This window comes from Gadus morhua, chromosome 6 (genome assembly GCF_902167405.1).
Source record: "Gadus morhua chromosome 6, gadMor3.0, whole genome shotgun sequence".
Classification (NCBI taxonomy): domain Eukaryota; kingdom Metazoa; phylum Chordata; class Actinopteri; order Gadiformes; family Gadidae; genus Gadus; species Gadus morhua.
Genome location: NC_044053.1, coordinates 25,553,024 through 25,576,432, shown reverse-complemented (window position 1 = coordinate 25,576,432; position 23,409 = coordinate 25,553,024). Strand labels below are relative to the sequence as shown.

At 42.2% G+C, this 23,409-nt stretch overlaps 1 protein-coding gene across 2 annotated transcripts; it reads right to left on the bottom strand.

Moving 5' to 3' along the window:
* Positions 1-72: 72 nt before the first annotated feature.
* On the bottom strand, positions 73-22,705 carry p2rx7 (purinergic receptor P2X, ligand-gated ion channel, 7). 2 transcript variants are annotated; one of them, XM_030357871.1, is made up of 14 exons: positions 22,629-22,705; positions 22,242-22,489; positions 21,349-21,496; positions 21,197-21,268; positions 20,890-20,962; positions 20,446-20,542; positions 20,091-20,174; positions 6,935-7,070; positions 4,633-4,769; positions 3,609-3,699; positions 3,421-3,486; positions 3,117-3,194; positions 2,892-3,029; positions 73-2,396 (listed from the first exon to the last, which is right to left on the bottom strand). In XM_030357871.1, the coding sequence occupies exons 2-14, from the start codon at positions 22,358-22,360 to the stop codon at positions 1,932-1,934; spliced, it is 1,704 nt and encodes a 567-aa protein (XP_030213731.1). In that variant the 5' UTR covers positions 22,361-22,489; positions 22,629-22,705; the 3' UTR covers positions 73-1,931. The 2 variants fall into 2 exon arrangements, with proteins under 2 accessions (XP_030213731.1, XP_030213732.1); XM_030357872.1 differs by having other exon boundaries at positions 2,892-2,999; positions 3,090-3,194; positions 22,629-22,704.
* Positions 22,706-23,409: the final 704 nt, after the last annotated feature.

Sequence of the window (23,409 nt, the reverse complement as noted above, 5' to 3'; positions counted from 1 at the left end):
CCCCTTGTGTTTGTGTTTTTCAGTATGTTTTCTCAGTTTTTAGCAACTAAATCAAGTTTGTTCATTCAAAAATAAAACTTAATTTAATTTATTTTGTGCACGTACCGTAATATTTTACGAAAACCTTTCTAGTTTCATACTTTTCCCAAGAACTAATCTGAGACCCATTCTCTTCAACGAAATTACCAAGGGTAAACATACATAAATAAGGGCATTAAAATACAATAAAACCATTAAAAAAAAACAATTTTTTAATAGATAAAGATGTTTTAAGTAACAATGTGTTTTAGACTCAACTTAGCAGATTCATTATGCCATTATAAATGTAAAATCGAATAAGTGGATATAATTGAGGCAAATTGTGGCTTTTTAATGAGGATGTATGTCATGAGACATCTCAGGTTCAGAGAAGGTGTTAGGTAACCTATCATTCAAAAGAAAGGGAGGGATATCTGTTTCCACAACTTGCTTCGCTTTGCCAAATTATTAAAAAACTCCATAGTCATCCTCCTCATCGTTGCCATCATTGTTGTTCTTCTTCTTCTCGCAGCTGAAAATGTAAACTGACATATGAAGCTCACGGGAAGTAAGCTTAAGAGATGGTAAATGGCCTTTCGGTTGTAGGGAGGACAGAACTGACCAGATATAGTCGATGAAACCAAGCACCGTTTCCCAGCTAAAACGGGCTGCTCAGCCTAACACGGCCTTAAAGTGCTACGCACTAAAGGGAATTTGGATGAACAACCAACCGTGTTCTGTTATGTTTAACAAATAGCTAATGATGCAATGAGTCATGCCTGAACTGGGAATATCATTCAGGCCATTAAATACAGTATAACACTTGATAATGCCCAGACAGGCCACCTTCTTATGCAGGTTGTCTAGGATCTCCTTCCAGAAAGAAATGTCACTGCAAAGACTTTATGTCCTTCATTCTGGTGAACTTTAGTACATGTGAATTGGAAAACAAATGAGCTAACAACTTCTAAGTACAATAGTTGGCATCTCTCTTTAATTTCCCACTAATACTGCGGCTCTAGCAATTCTACTCTCTCCACCTTCCGAAAGAAAGAAGCAAGATCACAAAGTAACTTTCAGTTTACGTGAACCACTTTCTCCTCCTATTCAAAGAACAGGACGAAAGCACATTACCCTATTTAGATGAATGATACACTAACCATCAATAGTTACAGAAGGCCTTTAACCAATGCAAACACAAAATAACATAAGCCTTTCAACAATTCTGTAGATAGTTGCCCGAATATTGTAACACGTGCTGAGCGCACTTGCACACACAAATGCATGCCCAACATGCCAAATGATAAAACAACATATTAACGATTGTATTGTACCTCACTGAGAGTGACCTAGTAGGATAAATACAGATTGTTGGCTCACAAATGAGGCGCCCAGTACAACCAGTCTTCTACTGGTAGAATTTGGAGCTGCGCAGTACAACTAGTCTTCTATTGATGGAAACTGAATGCTGCCCACTACCACAGGCTTTAACAGTTGGACACTGGGAGCTACCCAGTACAAGCACAGGCTTTAACTGGTGGACACTGGGAGCTACCCAGTACAAGCACAGGCTTTAACTGGTGGACACTGGGAGCTACCCAGTACAAGCACAGACTTTAAGTGGTGGAAACTGGGAGCTACCCAGTACAAGCACAGGCTTTAACTGGTGGACACTGGGAGCTGCCCAGCACAACCACAGGCTTCTTGTCTTTACAATTCAGCATCTTTAAAACTGAGGCAAATTGAATTGAAAAGATTTGATTGTTTCTATTAAATCCCTCCATAATCCATAGTGTTAGTGTTGTTAGGGCATCACAAATCACTGCTGCTGTTCAGCGGGCCAATGTGTGTTAGTCTTTAGCAGTTAATCAGTGTTGTTTGAGCCTGAAGCCGGTTAAACAGGGTTATCTGGGTTATCTGGGCCTGAAGCCCTTGTAGTCTCCGTCCAAGCTGGGAAACTCCGCCCTGATCTTGTCTACACAGCAGCGGGGGACGACCGGGTGGCTGTCGGCCGGCGGGACCCCGAGCCTCCAGGCGATGTACTGCTCATAAGCACAGTGGCGGAGGGCGTCGGTGGAGCCGGCCGGGTCACCCAGTGGGTCCCGGTACCGCAGCAGAGCCTCCAGCAGGGGGCGGCTCAGCACCAGGGGATGAAACAGAGGAGAGGAGGTGATACATGGTCCCCTGGACCTCCGGCAGCACAGCTCCTCCTGGTGGAGGGGAGTGGAACTGCAGCCACCGCACAGGCACCACACCGGCTCACCTGGCCCGCGCTGGGGCAAGGGCTTGGAGCCATGGCCGTTGACGGGCGTCAATTTTGGGGTGCTGCCTTGCTTTGGCAGCTCCAGCATGGCTCTGAGGTGACTTCCGTTGTTCTCCTGCATGATAAACAGACGTATTCTGTCATGAAGCCCGTTGACTCTGGCCACTATAATGGCACCATTTAAGTACGTTGACCACAGCCTGTGGTACGCATCACAGACTGGTCAGACCTAAATAGTGTCATTATAGTTCAGAATCAGAATCGCTTTATTGCATCGTAAGTATTGAATTTTTTCTTGGAATTAGGTGCCACAAATAACGATGAAACATAAATATATAAAAGTGAAAATAGAAACATTTACAAAAAAAGAAAATGTGTATAACATTTTAGGAAAATGTAAATTATAAGGAAGAAAAAGTGGATGCCTCGTTTTAGAATTAAATGAAGCTACACAGATCTGCAGGAATGTGTAAAATGACCATGGCACATGCAAATATTCACTGTTGTTGTTAATGTGCTGTGAAATTAGTGACTGCAACAATGATAACATACAACACTATATGAGGTGTTAGTATACTAGTTTTAGGTTTCTATGGTATGGGGGTCTAACCTTGCGTGGGAGCACAGACAAGGGCTTGACGTTCTGCAGACTCTTCTTCCGCGACTTCCGGACAAGGCGGAGTTGGTCCTCGTCCACGAACGACACAGAGAGGATGCACTGGAACAAGGACCCAGGACATGGGTATAGCTGCACCACAACAACAGATAACCCCGTTATAGACATCAAAACCATCAGCTGGGGGGTTACCTGTTGTTTATCTTGGACAGATTCCACCTTGCGCTCCGAGTAGTTCTGTCGGGCCTCCATTTTGTAACAGCTGGTCCCGATCAGCCAATCGATAAAGATGGTCGTCTGAAAAAGGGAATTGAAGCGGTCTGAATTACAAGAACCACTGTTTCACATTGTGTATGTGGGTAAAATGTTTTTTTATTATGCTTTCCAAAGCAAACAATCACTACTTGGGAACAATGCTTGCTAGCTTGTAGTGCTATAAAGACTAGCTGGTTCAATACAGAGAAACCACTGTCATTGTGATGGGATGAAAGTATCGGTCATTTCATCTCAAGCTGTCACTTACCAGGGCGTAGTACGACAGTGTCGATCCAATGTAGACCACTAGCTGAATGAAACTGAATTTCCCTGCCTTAACAACAACAACAAAAAAATATTAAATATATATTAAAAATAAATATGTCACTAATGAAGTTCAGTCCATTATGATTATGAAATTGGAGAAACAGACGATACAGGAGGAAATCATCCAACCTTTCCAAACACCATGACGTCGAAGCGGATTCCAAACGCTTTGTACAGCGTGCGCATCTCTACTCCGTTCTCGCTGTGGTACCGCGCAAACCTGCGTGAGACAGCGCCAATGTAAGACTTTGTTAGCATAGCGCGATACAGTGCTAGCCTACCATTAAGCTGTGTTGATCTAGCATGAGACAGTGTTAGCCTTACGTAAGACTGTGTTAGCTGAGCATGACACTGGGATAGCCTAGCGTGAGACAATGTAAACCTAGCATGAGAAAATGTAAGCGAGACAACAAGCTAATTTGAGACTGCAAGCCTAACAAGAGACAGTTGGTCTAGGGCTCCGGTCAAATAGTCTATTAATAGTCTGGTGCTATTTACATTCTTAAACCATTTTCCTTGAACTTGATGTAAAATGTCATGAGGTCAAGGGAATATGTGAAGGAGAAAGAGAAAAGACAACCCAAAATATTCCAACTGCATATACAATAGGCCATGTAATTATGCGACGGCTGACTAGGGTCAGCCGTGGTGAGACCTCTGAAGATGGACTGCTAAAAGCTCATCGTATATACTTCGCCACGTGCGTTCTTCTGACAGTGTTGTTCCATGGAGGCTTTATAAACATGGACAACCCAGTAATAAATCAGGTTGGAATTTTAATAAGAAAGGAATATAGGCTAGCAGTCACAAAAGTTAAACAAAATGGATGTCCCATTGAGAATCCACTTATATTTATCGACATGAATACCATGATTGTATGAAAACAATTTCATTTGATCGTTTCTTTGCATGAATGGAATGATTCGAATGTCGATTTAATTTTGCTGCCACTAGGATTGGAATTATGTTATTTCCTTTGGTAAAGGATTGTCCAGTGGACCTTCTGCTGAAAGATAAGAAAAAGAAAGCATAGAAACACCTTTTCTTAGCATTCATAAAATTCAAACAGCTCTTAGCATGGCTGCCCCTTGGATCCTTCTCGGTCATTTCACTCAGTGAGGAACTTTCCGAAGCAAAGCTTTGGAACTCCCACCTGAAGTTGAGGCCGGGGTAGAGGGTTCGGTTGCTCTCTTTCTCATCCAGCCGTCTGAAGGAGTACTTAGGAAGGCATCGCTCCATGAGGCGGTCCAGGTTACAGTCCCAGTTGATCTGTATGCCAATCACGCCCCCCTGTAGTGGGAGGGGGGACAACACAAGCACCCCTCCTTTAAAATCACACCAGATATCGCAGATGTGCTTACATTTGAGCACTAAACACGCTGCAATCTAAATACTAATTAACAGTTCATCATTGACAACTGTAAACTTGTACATTTACATAGTTTACCCTGCTCCACGACCAGACATACCTTCACGGCAAGACCCACCCCACGATTACACCCAGTGTTCGAATTACGGGGGGTACCGGGGGGGTCTGACGGTCCCGATTGAGACTTGATACCCCCTAAATGGCATTAAAATGAAACTTTGGGGGGTACCGAGAATAATATATTCATTCTTCAAATTGCGTGTTTAAAAGTGTCTTCTTATTTCTTAAATGCGTTCGATGTTTACTATGAGTAATATACTGACATTAAAATTCAAACACCCCTTGAATGGACTGTACCATTAACACGTCTTCAGCGGTCTTTCAACGTCTTCTCTATGGCTTGACCTCAACTTGAACTCGTCGTCTGACTTTAACTTAAACTTGACGCGCTCACTACTTCAAGAACACCGACGAACAGGACACTGATGGACCGAAGTGTCTAAGCTGTGAGGGGATCTAATCGTATCAAGGTAAAGGTTTCTACGTTTTCTAGTTTCTACGGAGTTGTGATGTATATAGAAAGTATATATATATAGAAATTAGAAAGTATATATATACCAATTGGTGTTTTAAGTTCTGCATATATTGTGTTCAGTGCCGCCGCTCCCATAACGCGCACTACGCGCTGCGCGTAGGGCCTCAAGCCCTGAGGGGGCCCCCAAAAAAATAAAATAATAATAATAATAATTACAAAGTAAAGTGTGTAAATATTTGTGTAAATAGTTTCTGATTGTAAATCTTTGCTTCATAGAAGATTTTTTCTTACTTGTATACTTCTGGTTTTAAGATTAAAGATTTTGGACATTCCAATACTTGTGTGTACTGTATGTTTTGGCTGTTCTGTGAACTGTGTTTACAAAGTAGATTTAACTTTTGCGTTTTAATAAAATGTTAAACTGGCAGAAACCAATTCTTTTTTCCGGGGGGGGGGGGGGGGGGGGGGGCATAAAGGAGTTATGCTTAGGGCCCCAAAATAGCTAGCAGCGGCACTGATTGTGTTGTTTGATTAACAGCCGCCATGGAATGGTTAGGTGCTAATCTATTTACGATGCTAGATGTGTAGGCTGTCCTTAAAATTAAACTCTTTGTTATGGTATTCGTCAATCTAAGTGTAAATGATCCCGTACACTGACGGCAATCTGACTTCTGATCTGACGCTTTTGCACACATCTGTAGTCGGACAGGTGCGAAGGATATTATCCCAGTGAAGATGTAATTCAAGTGTGAAAAAAAGACAGTTCCTGCCTACTGTCCATTCCACCAACAAACGTTAATACAACAACGAACTTGCGAGGCACCTGTCCAACTACATAGGTGCGCAAAAGCCTCTGTTTGAACAGTACGTCGTCATATGTAATTTCTTTCATATTTCATTCACAGAGCAATGAGCAATGAGCAATAAACGAAAAGCAACTACCTGATAGCTGTATCATATCTATAACGTAAAGCCTAATCTTTCATGCTTAACGTTACCAACCTAGCGGAATTCAACTCATAAACCTAGTCAGAAACTATTTTTGGATAGCTAGCTAACTACACTTGACTTAGATCCTATTAAAGACAGTGCTCTGTTTCTACCTTGATTGTCATAACGTTATTCAGCTATTAGGCTACTTAACTTGCGCTTACAGTTCTGCATGTTGATTCTTGTGTGAAATAGTATTTATTGTTACACTAGGCTCTATTGCTTGTAGCATCTCCTTTGTACGTCGCTTTGGACAAAAGCGTCTGCTAAATGACTTAATGTAAAAAACACCACAATAGGGATAGCACTACCGTATATTTATAACCTAGTTTCCTATGTACAGAGCCGCTTAAAAAAACAAAAACAAAAAAAACATGTGACGTCAACACCATCCGTTTCAAAATGCTGACCCCCCCGAAGCTGGAGTGATTATTCGAACACTGATTACACCCAAGGCATGGTCAGACCCAGCTCCACCTCCAGATCCAGTTCCAGAATCAGATCTACCTCCAAGGCCAGAGTCATCTCCTCCACCAGACCCAACTCCTCCATAAAACCCACCTCCACAGCTAGCACTGCGAAGTCCTCCCTGGCCTGGTGAACGATGTCGCCCAGACGGAAGATGGGACACAGGGCGTCATCCCCCCTGTGGCAGCCTCTCAGATAGGCGTCATTCATCTGGGGGAGAATGTTCCTCCTGGAAGACAATAATAGTTTAACTAGCATAGCTTAGATTAGCCTAGTTTAGCTTACTTTAGCCGTAGCTAACCTCATTTATTTATATCCTAACACCGCCTAGTTTAGCTTTCTGTAGTATAATTCAGCCAAGTTTAACATTAACCTAGAAGATTATGGTTGCTAGAGATTGTATCCTTGTGAGTCCAGCCTAAATCGTCCAAGTTCATCGCCTCAAGGTTTAAGTCTAGAACCAGCCTAATCAGGGGCGGGCCGTACTATTAGGCAAACCAGGCATTTGCCTGGAGCCCCGGGCCCCATAGAAGGTTTTTGGGGCCCCCAAATTTTTTTTTTTTTTTTTTACCTTTATTTTTCCCGATAAAACATTAAGAACAGTTTCTTATTTACAATATTGATCTGGTCAAGAGGGCCCCAATGCATATATTTTGTCCCCATATTTATTATTTTTATAAAAATCTCTTCACAATAGTAGCATCGGGATGTCTAATTATTACTCATGTTTTGACGATCTTTCCGTGTGCACCCCCCTTCAGTCTGCACTACATGGACTATTCCATGTTACGCGCATCACGCTCATCATGCGTATGCGGAAATTATGTCAAATTCAAAACAGTAAGCGGTAAGAGAGAGAGAGAGAGAAATCGAGTGAGACATAAATCGAGTGACACATGAAGCGATCGTACGAAAGCGGGTCACATAAAAAGAAAGACCAAAGGCAGGACTTTCTTTCAAAGCTGCCAAAGCTATCCAGCTGTTTTACAGCCACCGCAGTGGCAGCGGGACCGTCGGCGGATCAAGAGCAGCCGTCAACGTCGTTTGCTGTCACGTTACTGCTCCTTTCATTCCAAGTGGCTCTGGCTCAGCCAGCAGCGATGCTAATGACGTGTGTCAACAAACTGACGGAGATGATGCACAACTGGTAGTGAATATTTCTCACTCTCCTTCTTCCACTTTGGTTATTGAAATTTATGACAATAACGATAACAATGACTGCGAGACACATATTCCTGTGGATGACCCAGCACTCTGGCCCAAGCTGCTGTGTCTTGGGCAGGTGCACACATATTCTTGTGGATGACCCAGCACTCTGGCCCAAGGGCCGCAGATTCACAAAAGCATACTATTACATAGTAATGAAAATGGTGAGAGGGTGAACAGGTCTTGGTTAGTCTACAGTGAAAGTGCAGACCGTGTTTTTTGCTTTTGTTGTTGCCTTTCTGGAAAACAAAAACAACTGAGTGAGGAAGGATTTAAAGACTAGAATAACCTTGCAATGCATCTAATCAACCATGAAAGGTCTGAAGAGCACAGGAAATATAGTGATAGCTGGACGCAGCTATCAGTGGGTTTCCAGTAGTGGTTTCCAGTAGCTCACAGCAGATAGCTGCTGTGAGCTACTGGAAACCCTCAGGTAAATGAGGACTTATGGTTAACAGTCAGTGTAATGTGTCAACATAACTAATCTTATTGTTTTGTATGTTATTCTCAATTTGTAAATAGATAATTAACATTTGCATGAAAGTAGGATAGTGACTTTTGTTCATCCCTTGTATCGAGTATCTCATTATGCGATATAAGGTACTGAGACCGGTAGATGCAGGGGCCCCCAAATGACTGTTCGCCTGGAGCCCCCAGCTGACAATAACTTATTTCCTTCGTCATTAAATCAATTGATGATTTGGTGAAACAATTCACATCTTATGAGGGTTCTGATCAACAGGTTCCTGCTCTATCTGACAATGCTCATCCCAAAGTTCACGGAAAAAATCAAATGTCAGTTAGATAAAAAAAGATGCGTTGGTGCCGTATTCCTAGATTTAAAAAGAGCTTTGGACCCCCCCCCCCCCCCCCCCCCCCGCCCGACAGCAAAATCAGGTTGCTGTCGGGCGCTTCTTCCCGAGGCACGCCGTGCTTCAACTGGAACAGGCTGCTGCCGCTTCAGTGGCCAGTGCCACTCAGTGCGAAATACTGTCGGCTCTACGCGCTCTTTCCACAGCGTCCGCGGGCTTCAGATCGCCCCAGCATCACACCAAACCTAGGCAAAGGGACCTCGGAGCGCCCCAAATTGGTGCCCTAATATATTTGTCTCTTAAAGGGCAACTTCACCCATTTCACATAAGCTTTGTATTTTTAGAACCCCCCGCATATTTTTGAATGGTCTAGCATCATTTCCTTATTTTCTGGAGAGACTGGAGAGATCCGTATCGATCTCCAACACTTCCTGTTTTTTATGACGCAATATGACGATTTTTGCGTACAAGAAAATAGGAAGTGTAAGAGGGGATGATTCTCGTACGACTACAACCACTAGTCCCACCCCCCTCTAGGGGGTGGGACCCACTGACGCTACAGACCTATTAGAGCAGTGCCAGTGGGTGGGACTTCACCAGCAGAAACTAACATCCACAGCGTCTGAAGCTAAGATAACAGAGGCTGTTGATAAAACTGAAGTAGGCCTACATTGGCGGAGGGTACTCGATCTGACATAGAAGATGGCTCCATGCAAAAGTTCACCATTTCGAAAGAAATAGACGAGGGCTGCCGTATTTTCCGCACTATACGGCACACCGGATTATCAAGCGCACCTTCAATGAATGGCCTATTTTAGAACTGTTTTCATGTATAGGGCGCACCGGATTATAAGGCGCATAGAATAGAAGATACTGCAGTCAAACGTTTGACTGGGGTTGCGTTATGCATCGACCAGACCGAGCTGTGCTAAAGGGAATGTCAACAAAACAGTCAGATAAAGTCAAACTTTATTAAGCGTTCTGACAACTCCGGTCACTCCCATGGTAACGATGTTCAAACGTTAATGTGCATATTAACAATATCTCATCAATATCAATATCTCTCAACAATAAGCTCACTTTTTCAGTTCATTCCCCGTCTACGAATCCCTCGAATTCTTGTGTGTCCGAATTAAACAGTTGGGCGAGTACGGCATCCAACATGCCCGGATCCCTCTCGTCATTATCCGAGTCAGTGTCGCTGCTGTTGCCTGGCAGTTCAGTGATTATTCCTGCCTTCGTGAAAGCTTAGACCACAGTTGAGACTGTTATATCAGCCCAGGCATCCACGATCCATTGGCAGATAGTGGCGTAAGTCGCCTGGCGCTGTCTCCCCGTCTTGGTGACGTGTGTTCGCCTTCTTGGCCCCGTCCACACGAAGCCGATTTTTTGGGTGAAACCGCATAAAAAGACGCTTTTGGTGGACACGGGCTACGGCCACACCAAACGCGTGTAACGTGCTTAACTTGAAGCTTGATCATTGTGTGTCACAAAAATGGTTCAACGCGCCAACGCGCCTGTGGCTGCGCTGGATTTAGGAGTCCGAGGTAGGAAACCCAAATGCCGCCGTGTTTGGGTGCATGATAGAGTTTAGATCGGGTTAGATTAAATAATGTCGGATATAAATAACAATAATCGGGTTAAATAACTTCACATGGTGTGTCTGGTGTGTTTCCAGCATTCGTAGTGTTGATCAGCAGATAGTCCGCCAAGACGTTGAGGTTGCTTAGCAACCAGAGACGCTGTCCATGCAAGTGAATGGAGCGTTCCCTCTTCGTCATAACTATCAAACCAAACATCCTTCACATTCAACGAGCGAACATTATGAAATTAAAATGCACATTTCTCGCTAAAAATGTTTACATAAACGCATTTAATTGCGTAACTGTTACTATTTCCACCCAGAATAAAGGAAGATGTCGGCCGTATGCTTCTGTGCAAGCGTCACTACTCTAGTGACGTCGGTTCAAGCTCCACGCTGATTTGTTCCATTAGTAGATGGAACAAGGAGGTGTCCGATAGGCGGAGATGATCAGCGGGAGTGGCCGCCAGCGAAGCTGTGCATGGTGGGAGTTGTTGTCTTCAATCCACAAGCGCCAAAAAGTCACTTTCTGCCTTTTCTCGGTCAAGACTGCACCAAAGTAGAATTTTATTTTATTATTCGACTACATATAGGACCCAATTGCAATACATATTCATGCCTCCACCGGTGAAATGCTCCTTTAATGCCCTGTTTACACCTACCCGATAGTGGGCCCCGATGGTGCCCGATGGCTAAATCAGCAGCTATCGTTATAACATCGGCAAATAGCGTGGTTGCATCGGGAAACACCGTTACTCTTCCCGGGAACATCGTTAGACAACGGGAAGAAACGGGAAGAAATGCTCAATGATCGGGCAACAACGGGCAACATCGGCAAAGAACGAACATGTTTGTTAATTTTGGGTCAATCGGGGTAGAATCGGTTACCAGAGGTGCGTTCAGAATCGCAAACATAGGCGAACGTTCGCGAACGATTTTAAACATTTTCCGTTAAACGAACATAAGCAAGCAAACGTTTACGAACATAGGTAAACTGTCTGAAGAGGTAGTTCTCCACAAACACTTCGGCTACGTGACATTCGTTGCCATGGCATTAAACTAAACTATATTGATATCATTTACTCCTTTCCTACACAGAAAGCAATAGATAAAACGTTTCATATAGCCAATCTACACCCTTACTTCAACTGTTGTCTTTTGTATCCTATAATGCGATTTGAACGTTATATCGCAGTAAGTGGGTACAACTTCGGTGACGTAGCCCTCTATTCTTGAATTTTCCGTACTGGTGACGAGGTCGACCACTTGCAAACCCTCTTCTGTAAACTCTTCCATTAACATGGAGGCTGCCGCTAATACCATGGCCTTCGTATCCATTTTTTTCGTTTGCAGTTTGTTTAGAACGGTGTTCAAAAATCGTTCAAAATTAATTGTTTAATGTCAACGCGTTCGTTGCGAACGTTCGCCTATGTTCGCTGAACTTGAACGCACCTCAGGTGTTGCTATGGGCTAATCGGCTATAATCGGGAATAGAACGGGAGTGTAACGTAAGAAATCGCAAATCGTTCGGGAATTTTCCTGGGCACATCGGCTATATTCGTTAATCTTCCACGCTTTATCGTGTTTTATCGTCTTTATATCGGCAACCTCAACACACGAAAGACCCTCGAGAACCCTAGACAAATAACGATTGTGAGTGACCAGATTGTGTTAAGGAAGACCCTCAATCTGCCACTTGTGTATAAATAGGGGGTGATGGATGGATGTCCTACTTTTATAATTACAGGGTACTTCGCCCATTTAGAACCGGCGTTCTATTATTATAAAATCGCTATTGTAATATAAATAAATATATAAATAAATATCAGTCTAAACCAGCCTCCCCTTTGCCTTCTCCCGAAATGACGCCAAACGCGTCATTTGACGTGTTTGGCGTCATTCGAAATGACGTCAAATGACGCCAAACGCACTTCGGGTGTCTTCCCTGGCATACATCGTTATGTTATCGTTATAACATCGGGTATGTGTAAATGCTACCCCGATAAATTGACCCGATCATACATTTTTAGCCCGATGTCACCCGAATCACCCCGACTTCCACATCGGTGGTCCATCGGCCATTAGCGGCCATTAGCGGGATGGTGTAAACGGGGCATAACCCACTACACTTACCCTGCATGCAAATTCAGCAAAGTCGCTGCAATCAAACACACACACACACACACACACACACACACACACACACACACACACACACACACACACACACACACACACACACACACACACACACACACACACACACACACACACACACACACACACACACACTAGTTCGTCGTTTATTTCATAAACTGCAGCAAAAGGGTAAAAAACAACAACAGTGTGCATTATAACAAAAGCATAAATAAATAAAAGATCCCCCCCCTCACCTTCGTGCTTAATAAATAAATTTGATTTGATTAGCATTTTACAGACCCAATTTGGATGGGGCGTTTAGTAGGCTACGTCCATCGTTGCTTCTTTACCCATTAAAAGCTACAGTCAGTGTTTAATGACGTTTACTTACCTTTGAGCATTTCCAATTATAGGCTACTGTGTAAAATGCTGTGTAGAATTAATGTTTGTATCAAGAAAGAAAGACATGGCTAAAACCGGCTTTGCACATGCCTTCCAGCAGGGCCGGCCCTGACCAATTTGGCGCCCTACGCAAGATTTTTGCTGGCGCCCCCTACCCCTTTGGATCGCACAGTAAATTCGACTACCAATGTTCATAAACTCAGAGAAGCTACAAAGCTTTGTCTTTGAGACTCTTTGATTTTAGATAGAAAATTAAACACACGAAACGTATTAAAAACCAAGTAACAAGCAATGAATCATAAATACAATATGGTATGCAGTGCAGAGGTAGACGGGACAGCAGAACCTGATGCTGTGTCACTTGGGGTGGCACTGAAATATTTCAAAAGTGCATCTGAAGAGAGAAGAGAAGTATATGTGACAACTGCATGTTACATTTTAATAAAAAAAACAAATGCTTGGAGTGCTATCCATGAGACTAATAATGAAAATGTGATGAGATTCTTTCAACTTTATTGTTATTGCAATGCAATTCAGTCTAACCACAGTGCAAAAACCAGTAAAGTGCAGTGAAATTAATATATATGTACTGTATATATAGCTTATGAATGATATGTGAAAGCTAAGGTATGAAATATTAACAGTAATACACTTTAACTGCACTTTAACACTGATGTAAACTTTAACAAACAAACTGACACAAAACCAAATGCTTACAACCACCCTATTACAAAGTGGATGGACAACTAAAAGCATTGTAACTGACATACAAGCAGGAAAGACACCTGTAAAATAACACCCAACATTAAGTTAGGTGTGAACAGGCCTTACGTTAAGTTTCCAAACGTCCCTGATGAATTCAAGGTGGAGTAACATTAACACACGTCGACTCAGCTATTTTTTGATTATTAAACAATGTTGCTCTCGTCCGAAGTAAGCTAGCAAGCTAACACTCTGCCCCAACAACGGTAACTACGATGCATTAAACTATTAATTTCATGCACTTCATCACATTGACATTACTGTACCTCTATCTTTTTCACGTTTTTCCTCCTCTTCTTTCCTTCTTTTCCTTCCTTGGGCGCCGGATGGCTTCAGTCTTTTGGACTTAATTCCGATGCAGTGTCATTAATCTTTTTCTTCGTCTCGGGGTCACGGTCCGATCAGATTCAGGCAGCTCGCCTCTTGACCCCGCCCCCCTCAAAGAGGGCAGGTACAGAGCAACGAGCCAGGCAGGCACCCAGAAAAAAGGCTTCTCCATTATTTAATAGTCTTTGCTATGACTTTATGTTGCTGTGGGCTTAAATAATATTTCGAAATAATAGTAGTAATGGCACTGGTAAAAAAAAAAGTAGTATTTATATATATATATATTATTATTATTATTATTTTTTTATTTTTTTTTCTCCCCCCGTTTTCGGCGCCCCCCCGCGGATGACGGCGCCCCTAACATTTGCCTATACTGCCTATGCCCAGGGCCGGCTCTTCCAGCATCAGTCAGGTATCTAACGAGTGACGCTCGTATTCCCGCTTGCCTGACCACGATCTAGCATCTAGGATCGATTGCTCTTCCTTGGGATGTTAACACCGAATTTCGTACACTGAATTTTGCATGTAGAAATTGGGGACGTTCAAGAGCAAGGTACGTTTTATTACTCTGTTTTCTGGGAATAATTGACGCAAGCAGAAACCAGAAAACAAGCTTTTTGTTCGTTTTTTTGTTTTGACAAGAAAACGAAAATCAAAATTTCAGTTTGTTTATTCGTTTCTTCGTTTTGTCAAAAAAACGAAAATCAAATTTTCAGTTCGTTTATTCGTTTTTTGGTTCTTACTGAGCGAAACGAATTTACGACTCAATATCTGGTTTCCGCCGGTGGGCGGGTCCTCTTATTGGCTAGCGTGCTTCGTTGACCTGTGCTCTTCATAATAAAAGTTCTTCCGTTTGATAATCTCGAAAAAAATATTACTTTATTATAGACACTAGCAGACACAGAGGACCACACCGCCCACAGTGAAGACTGACACGGCTTCAAATAACAATAATAGTATTCATAATCATTTGAAAATAAGAACTTCTGAAGTTATGATGACTTCAGTGCAGTTGATGTTTAGCCACAGTTAATACATGCAGAGTAGACCTGAGGGCTTTACTACAACATCATTGTCCGGCGCTGAACTATGCGCTCTGTGCGCGTTCACATCAAAGGAGCTGCGATCGCGGGCTGCTGATTAGCTCACAGCCTGAGAGCTATGAGGAATACAAGTGATTACAACAAATATCTGACAGCTGAACATTGCGCAGGGCTCTCCGTGAGACGCACGCAATTCAACCCATGCACACGCTCACACACCACACAACTTGCGCCGCTATTTAACAGTGGAAGGGTAGGAATCAAATGCGTCCGAGTGAAATTTCAAAATCGTCCGGGATTTTATTAAAGCCTCAATACATGTTCACATTTAATTTGCGTTGTGTTCCTCTGGGTCTGTTACAAACTAGTTGGGCTACGCCCTCCCCTACTCAGTTCTGTTCGCTTTGCATTGGTGGAAGTGAGGGGAGTAGTTAAGTAAAGCCTTCAGATTGGACGGTTTGACTTTAGAGTTACCGTCATGTTTTGTATTTTTTTTTTTACCATTATTGTTTTATAGGGACAAACATTGACACATTTCTCCTGCAGGGGATTGTTAAAGTTCTATCTATGTAACAGAAGGAAACACTTACTCATACTCCATCAAATATTCATACTCATACTTTGCACACTTTACCACAGCATTGGCCTACTGAATGCCACAGATATATTTTTAAGCATTGGACTGAATGCCACATAAATATAATATGTTTTGCACATTTGCAACGTTTAAAAGTTCAGGGAAAAGTATATGCCTCTACTGGTGTTGCTTAGGCCAATATCCTTTTGAGGCAGTGTTGTTTCTGAATATTAGTGTTAAGGGCCAATAATGCCTACTATCATACATTCGTCACCATGTCTGTGGACAAATTTGTATGCAGTCACATATTAATATTAGAGCTGTCAGTTAAACGCGTTATTAACGAAGTTAACGCAAACCAATTTTAACGGCGTTAAAAAAATATCGCGCGATTAACGCAATTACTTTATAAAAACAAAAAAAAAGATTTTTTTTTTTTTTTTTTTCTTTGGCTCAAAACCAAGAAGCAGTAGCCTGACTGCTATGTTCAAATGACATTTGTTCAAAGCAGTCGTTTAATTGCACTATAGGCTCTTTTTTTGTATCGTCCTGTTTTGATCAGTATATGCCAATGTTGTTATCAATAAAAAATTATTTGCACAAGGCAAGCCGATGCAATTCACCATGTTGATAAGAGAATTAAAATGAGAAGAATTATGTGACAAAAAAATCAAGGGATATTTAGCATAGAAAAATAATTTGCGATTAATCGTGAGTTAACTATGACATTAATGCGATTAATCACGATTAAATATTTTAATTGCTTGACAGCTCTAATTAATATATGTGACTGCATATATATATCCTACTTCGAACGTGTTTTGAAATGGATCTATAGTAGCCTATATAGATTTGCCAGCTGGAATAAAAAACAAACTCTCCTTCAAATGCACATTCATGGAAGTCTTGTATTGTCATCCCCAAATAATGCTGCAATGTAATAATATACATCTTTAAATGCACAATAATGAGTCATTATTTATATTATGACTTATCAAAGATTTTTATTGGCTCCCAGAATGCAGGTCTGTTAGTGACTCCCAGTATCTCTAAAAACAGACTGGGAAGTAGAGCATTCACTTACTGGGCTTCTTTACTGTGGAACCAGCTCTCCCCATGGGTCAGAGAGGCAGACACTCTTACTAAATTTAAGTACAGCCCCCCCCCCCCTCACCTTTCGCACCTTGTAGTTGGCGTCTCGCAGTCTCTCTGTGTTTCCACATATTCTCCACAGCTCCATCACCAACTGCAATTTTTCCCCTGGGTTTTCCTGGGAGTTTTTACTCAGTCGACGTGAGGGTTTAAGGGAAGAGGACGTTGTTATGATGCTCATGCTATGTAAAGCCCTTTGAGACAAACTGTTTGTAAAAACGGGCTATAAAAATAAAATTGCCTTGCCTTGCCTAACCCGCTTGGACTGTAATTCATATTCATGCTACTAGTTTGATCATTGACTGACTACACGAATAGTTGCACAGAGGAGATTCTTATAGAGGTCTTATAGTCAAACGGTATAGGGTATATACAAATGTTATGTGTTTAGGCCAGTTATGAGATCTAGTTAACATCATTAAAAGTAATTTCCAAACACATTAAAGAAAAGAAAAAAACAAAAGCAAAGAGATTTTGCAGCAGTAGCACACTTTTACTTAAACAGAGTGGGATAGGAATCAGGTTAACAAAACATCTAAGAACATCTAAGCTATCATAAAACATCACAAAAAAAACAGCTGGAATACAAAGAGTTTGCTTTGTATTCCAGCTGGCCTGTTATGAGCAAATTTCTATACGCTACTATAGATCCATTCCAAAACGTATTCCAAGTAGGCTATAGGACAACGCATAATGCATCCTGGAATGAATGAAGCTTGCCTGCTGACACGTTAAAATGACTGTCACAACTGCCATGAGCAAAGAGCAAAACCATTTGTACATAGTGTAGGCTACAGTAGCCTATTCGATATTGAATGAAGTAGGTTACTTTACACTCCCTGTCACTGTACAGAGTAGACGATATGATTTGCTTCTACAGCACCTTAAAAACCTCACTGTAGCCTATATTCATAGGCACACCCAGCCTCGCTTTCAATATACTCGCATTCTGTAAACACCATCAGTAAATAATAATATGAAAACAATATAAAATATCTTTCAACAAGAAAAAAATATTTGTTTACTGTAAGTGGATAAAGGTCAACAAATGCGCAATTTTCAGCTGTCAGAAATGTGTTGTGATCACTTGTATTCCTCATAGCTCTCAGGCTGTGAGGAAATCAGCAGCCCGCGATCGCAGCTCCTTTGATGTGAATGCGCACAGAGCGCAGAGTTCAGAGCCGGACAATGATGTCGTAGTAAAGCCCTCAGGTCTACTCTGCATGTATTAACTGTGGCTAAACATCAACTGCAGTGAAGTCATCATAACTTCAGAAGTTCTCATTTTCAAATGATTATGAATATTATTATTGTTATTTGAAGCCATGTCAGTCTTGACTGTGGGTGGTGTGGTCCTCCGTGTCTGCTAGTGTCTATAATACAGTAATATTTTTGTCGACATTATCAAACGGAAGAACTTTTATTTTGAAGAGCACAGGGCAACGAAGCACACTAGCCAATACGAGGACACGCCCACCGGCGGAAACCAGATATTGAGTGGTCAATTTGTTTTGTTAAGAAGAACCAAAAGACGAATAAACAAACAGAAACTTTGATTTTCGTTTTTTTGGACAAAACGAAAATACGAAAAAACAGCTGGTTTTTGAATCCGTGTATGGTTCGTTCTTTGAATATTCCGATTTAAAACAAAATCAGAAAAACCAAATAACAGAGTCGTTCTTTGGTTTTTCTGATTTGGTTTTGAAACGGAAAAAGGGCAAAAGGAATAAACAAATAAACGGCATTTCATTTGTGTTTTGTTTGTTTGTTTTTTAAACCCGAAACAGAAACAGAAAAACAAAAATAGATACATTTTTAGGCTACACCAGAAGGCAGAACGCAGCGAGCGAAGAAAAAAGAGCCTACCACCTAAACCAGCAATAGACTGTCCAATTATATTTAGCCTTAGTTATGGCCGCACTTGAACCATATGGGGATTTTATTCGTGAACTATTTGACAATGGAAAGACACACGACGAGATCAGTACCGCTCTAAAGCAATCTGGTGCACCGAAGTGCTCCGTTATGACGGTGAGGAGGTTCTGTGTGGAGCACAACCTTCGAAGAAGAAATCTAGTTTCTTTCTTCTTCTATGTAGCCTATTGTACAATATGTAGGCTACTTGTCATTCAGATGTATTTTAATGTTTTATGACCAGCTAGGTTTCTTAGTAAACAGCCACCTGGAATATCATGGCGATGTTCTCCACGGTCATATCGTCCACTCGCAGACTAAGTCGCCGGCTCCCACGGAAAACAATAAAGCTGGCCATTGTAGAATGCGAGACTCAATGGAAAGTTTGAAACGTCTTTATATGTATTTTTTAAAACCACGTGCCCTTTTCCCGGCATTCATTGTGGTTTTATCTAAATATCACACAAACAAAACAAGCAACTGGATTATTCAGTATTCCCGTTTTGATTTAAAAAACAGACAAAAAGGCGTTTATTTGTTTATTCCTCTCTTTTTTTAACGTTGAATATTTGATTTTGAATTTTTGAACAATGAAAAATAAAAGTGGAAATGATTTGTTGAAAAAAGTGTTGAATTCAGTGGCAAAAAATCCAGGCACGTTATTTCAATGGATAAATATTCAGTGCTTAAAATTCAATGGCTTTTTATTTTCCAAACCAGATTAGACAGATTTACTACCTACTACAGCATTCTAGATGTGGGTCTGGATTTCCAGGCTAGCATTTAGGCCCCGTCCACACGAAGCCGATTTCATGGCGAAACCGCAAAGGTCTTGTACGGTTCGGCCTTCCGTCCACACGAAGCCGGCGAATCCGCTGACCGAATTGCGCATGCTCGCCTCTTTTCTTATTTATTTTCCTTCTGGGTTTCTGTAGCAGAAGCAGCGCCCCTTATGGGCCTGGCTTGTGTACTACAGCCTTTCTACAGGTCTACCCGGTTTCGCTTGGCTTCGTCTTTACGGAGATACTTCGAAACCGGATAGATCGAAACCGTAACGGTTTCGCCCGTTTCGGCTTCGTGTGGACGGGGCCTTAGGTGGAACATTGCTAATTTTATCCGATGGTAATTGAATGGTCATTTCCTCATGCATTTTCATGAAAGCACTTCTGTCCACGCCACAGAGCTGCATATTAGCTCTGCATTGGTGGGGAGGGGAGCCTGTGCCCCTCTGAGCAACAACAACCTTGGACAGAGGGTCACATTTTGTTGTGCTATTGAGTTCCAGCGCTGGTGCTGCTGTCATCACAGTGTGAATGAAGAGACATGGCCGTACCTGACGTAGTTGAAGGCGGGGAAGCGGATGTTATTCTTGATGAGGACGGTGAAGTTCTCTGCTGCTGCCGCCAGGAGAGCTGGCCTGAGGACAGGAAGTAGAGAACATGAAGGGAGGAAATCAGGTGAGGGAAGGGAGTGGTCGATGGAGTCAAGGTGAGGGGTATGTATGTTAGGTGAGTTGTAGGGAGGAGAGCTGAAGTGAGGCAGTTGGAGGGAGGAGAGGGGAGTGAGGGGGATGTGGATGGGGAAAGGCGGGGGAGGTGATGTAAGGGGAGATGTAGGGATGTTTGTTAAGTGAGGGTGTTTGGATGAGGGGATGGAGTATGAAAGGTGAGGTGATGGGAGGTCTCTACCTGGGAGGATTGCTCCTAGTTTCGACAGGACACCATGCCGATACCTCACAGGTCTTCCTCCTCACGTCAAACTTCACGCAGGCGCCCGTCTGCACTCCTGGAATACAAAAACAACTTGTACGGAGGCCGCCTAGGTGAGGAGGGGGGAGAGGGGGAGACTGAGGGGAAGAGAGAGGGAATAGGAGCCAGGAGGCTGGAGAATAGAAACGAGAAGAGGAGGAGAATAGAGGGGATACGAGATAGGAGGGGTGAGATGGACAGAGACGATGAGTTGTAATGACATAAGAGTGGCAGCGACGGAGAAGTGAGGGGAGGATAGAAAGAGAAGTGAGAGGAGGAGGGAAGAAGTGAGAGGAGGAGAGAAGAAGTGAGAGTAGGGGGGAAGGAGAAGTGAGGGGAGCAGAGAAGGAGGAGTGAGGGCAGCAGAGAAGGAGGAGTGAGTACCATGGCTATGCTGGTCCCAGGCTCCTTTCGAACAATCTTTATCCGTCTGGCAGACCTTGTCCTCCCTAGGAACCTACAGGAACATCATAATAAGTAACATTATAGCTAGATATGTAATACTGATATACTATACCATATACTATACTGTCTAGAACTATTTAGAATAATAATAGTAATTGATTATTATTGTTTTTGTTATTTTATAAATACAATATCATTTTAATGTCATCAATAATCACAATATCAAAAATAATGAAAGAATGAATATGATGTTATATTATAATATTATATGAACAATTCAGAGCACCTCAGCACATTTTCCTTGCTTCTGGTTCTTTGTTATTATCACATTCGTCACCACGAAGAATGAATTCTTTTCCTAAAGAGAAAAAAATAAAAGTTAAAAAACAGTTTTAAACAGTCCATTGGTAAGGGGTTGGGTCCAGGACAAAGGCCCACCTGAGCTGGACCGCTGTAGTCCACCACGTCCCAGACTACATCCCCCAGCCCGGGAACCTGGGTCAGCGCCACCCCCTTCAGCTTTGCCGTGACGGAGCTCACAACAGGGTCCAACTCCTGGTACTGCTTGTTCCACAGCATCATGATACTAGAACACACACACACACACAAGAACACGTCACACACACATCTAAAGTTTTGTGTCTCACTAAATGACATCCTGTGAGTTGTTTGTTTGTTTTATTTTAATTTTGTAATTCACGTTTTTATTCCTTATGCTACCTGGAATTGCTCTTAACCTTTCGTCTGCACGTCACTGCAGCTGATGTCCCAGCTGCAGTTTATTTGTCTAGGTAAAGAAAAGGAGTGGATATACATTTTCCATTTGTTTAATGGAAAATGGACCAACTTCATGTTTTTATTGTGTGGGCTGTGGGCAATAAACTTGATAAATCTATCAATTTATGTATCTATCTATCTCTCTATCTATCTCGAGAAATAATGAGATCTCTCATCGGCCTATATATATATATATATATATATATATATATATATATATATATATATATATATATATATATATATATATATATATATAATTAGTCAACCAATACAGTGGTTAACGACATTTGTTGCTGGCTCTGTGAATGGACTATTCAATAAATGCTGTGTTTATCTTTTACTTCATAAAATAGTTATGTTACGGAAAGTGTCAATATTTGGTATGTTAAAGTTATAACTACCGAATATCAACACATTCCGTAGCACCAAAAGGACACTGGTAGTAGCATGCGGCGGAGAAGTGGCATTCCGGGAGTCTGGAGAGGAGCTGCGGAGGCGTTCCGTGGCGTTATGCATACATTATATATTATTTTATCTCTGACTTTACTCACCAGATGAACATTAAGATCACCACGTTCAGCGTCCATTTCAGCGAACCGAGTCTCACGCTGTTTATTCGGACCAGTTTGTTTGTCTCGTACTGACACAGAGTGAGAAGTCTGCAAGACATTGCGCTGCAGCTCGGATCTCTGACTCACTGTCCGCTCCTTCCTGGTGAGGGTCACATGGTCACTCTCTACAGCTGCATGAATCCTGCAGCTTGACTCTTCTTGGTATTCAGTTCCTTTGTGTGTGGCATCTATGGAGTAAAAAAACGTGTTTTACTCACGCACAATGATTCACACACACGCTCAGTGTGGTTTGCAAATACAAAACATCATTCACAAACTAATGCATTTTGCTTCAGAAACAAATACAGTATGTTTTACACAAAGTACCGGAGCACGAAAGCTGCGCGTGGATCGGAATGCATTTGCGCACGGATCGGAATGCATTTGCGCACGGATCAGCAAGGCGGAAAATGAGTGCCAAAAGTCACGTGACAAACAAATGTCCTGTGATTCACACTACAAAACAACAGGTGGCGTTGTTCCTGCCAAACCGCACGGATTCCGTACGGTTTCCGTGCGGTTTAGCACTTTTACCGCGTCCCTTCTAGGGCCAGTTAGTGGCCTTCTTGGCTTTCCATAGAATCCACACACGGTTGGCCGGCATCAAATAAAGATTTTGGGGAGAAAAAAAGATCGTCCTGGCGGCCTTAAACTGACTTAACAGCGCCACCTGCTGTTGTGTAGTGTGAATCACAGGACATTTATTTGTCACGTGACTTTTGGCACTCATTTTCCGCCTTGCTGATCCGTGCGCAAATGCATTCCGATCCGTGCGCAAATGCATTCCGATCCACGCGCAGCTTTCGTGTTCCGTACTTGTAGAATTGTTTTGTGTACTTGAAGGATTTATTTTTGTACTTTGTGTAAAACATACTGTATTTGTTTCTGAAGCAAAATGCATTAGTTTGTGAATGATGTTTTGTATTTGCAAACCACACTGAGCGTGTGTGTGAATCATTGTGGGTGAGTAAAACACGTTTTGTGTGCGTGTGAATCGTTATGCATGAGCAAAACACGTTTTGCGTGTGTGCGGAGTTTTGGCATAATTCTAACTCCATAGGCATCGGTTAACTTTTTAGGGGGTCAAGCAGCGAAGCTGCAAGACAAC

Coding starts and splice junctions, on each gene's coding strand:
- p2rx7 (XM_030357871.1), bottom strand. CDS start 22,360: ATGTCTTGCAGACTTCTCACTCTGTGTCAGTACGAGACAAACAAACTG. Junction 20,175..20,445: donor ACTAGGAGCAATCCTCCCAG/GTAGAGACCTCC, acceptor TCCTGTCCTCAG/GCCAGCTCTCCTGGCGGCAG. Junction 2,397..2,891: donor TGTCTGTGCTCCCACGCAAG/GTTAGACCCCCA, acceptor TTTATCATGCAG/GAGAACAACGGAAGTCACCT.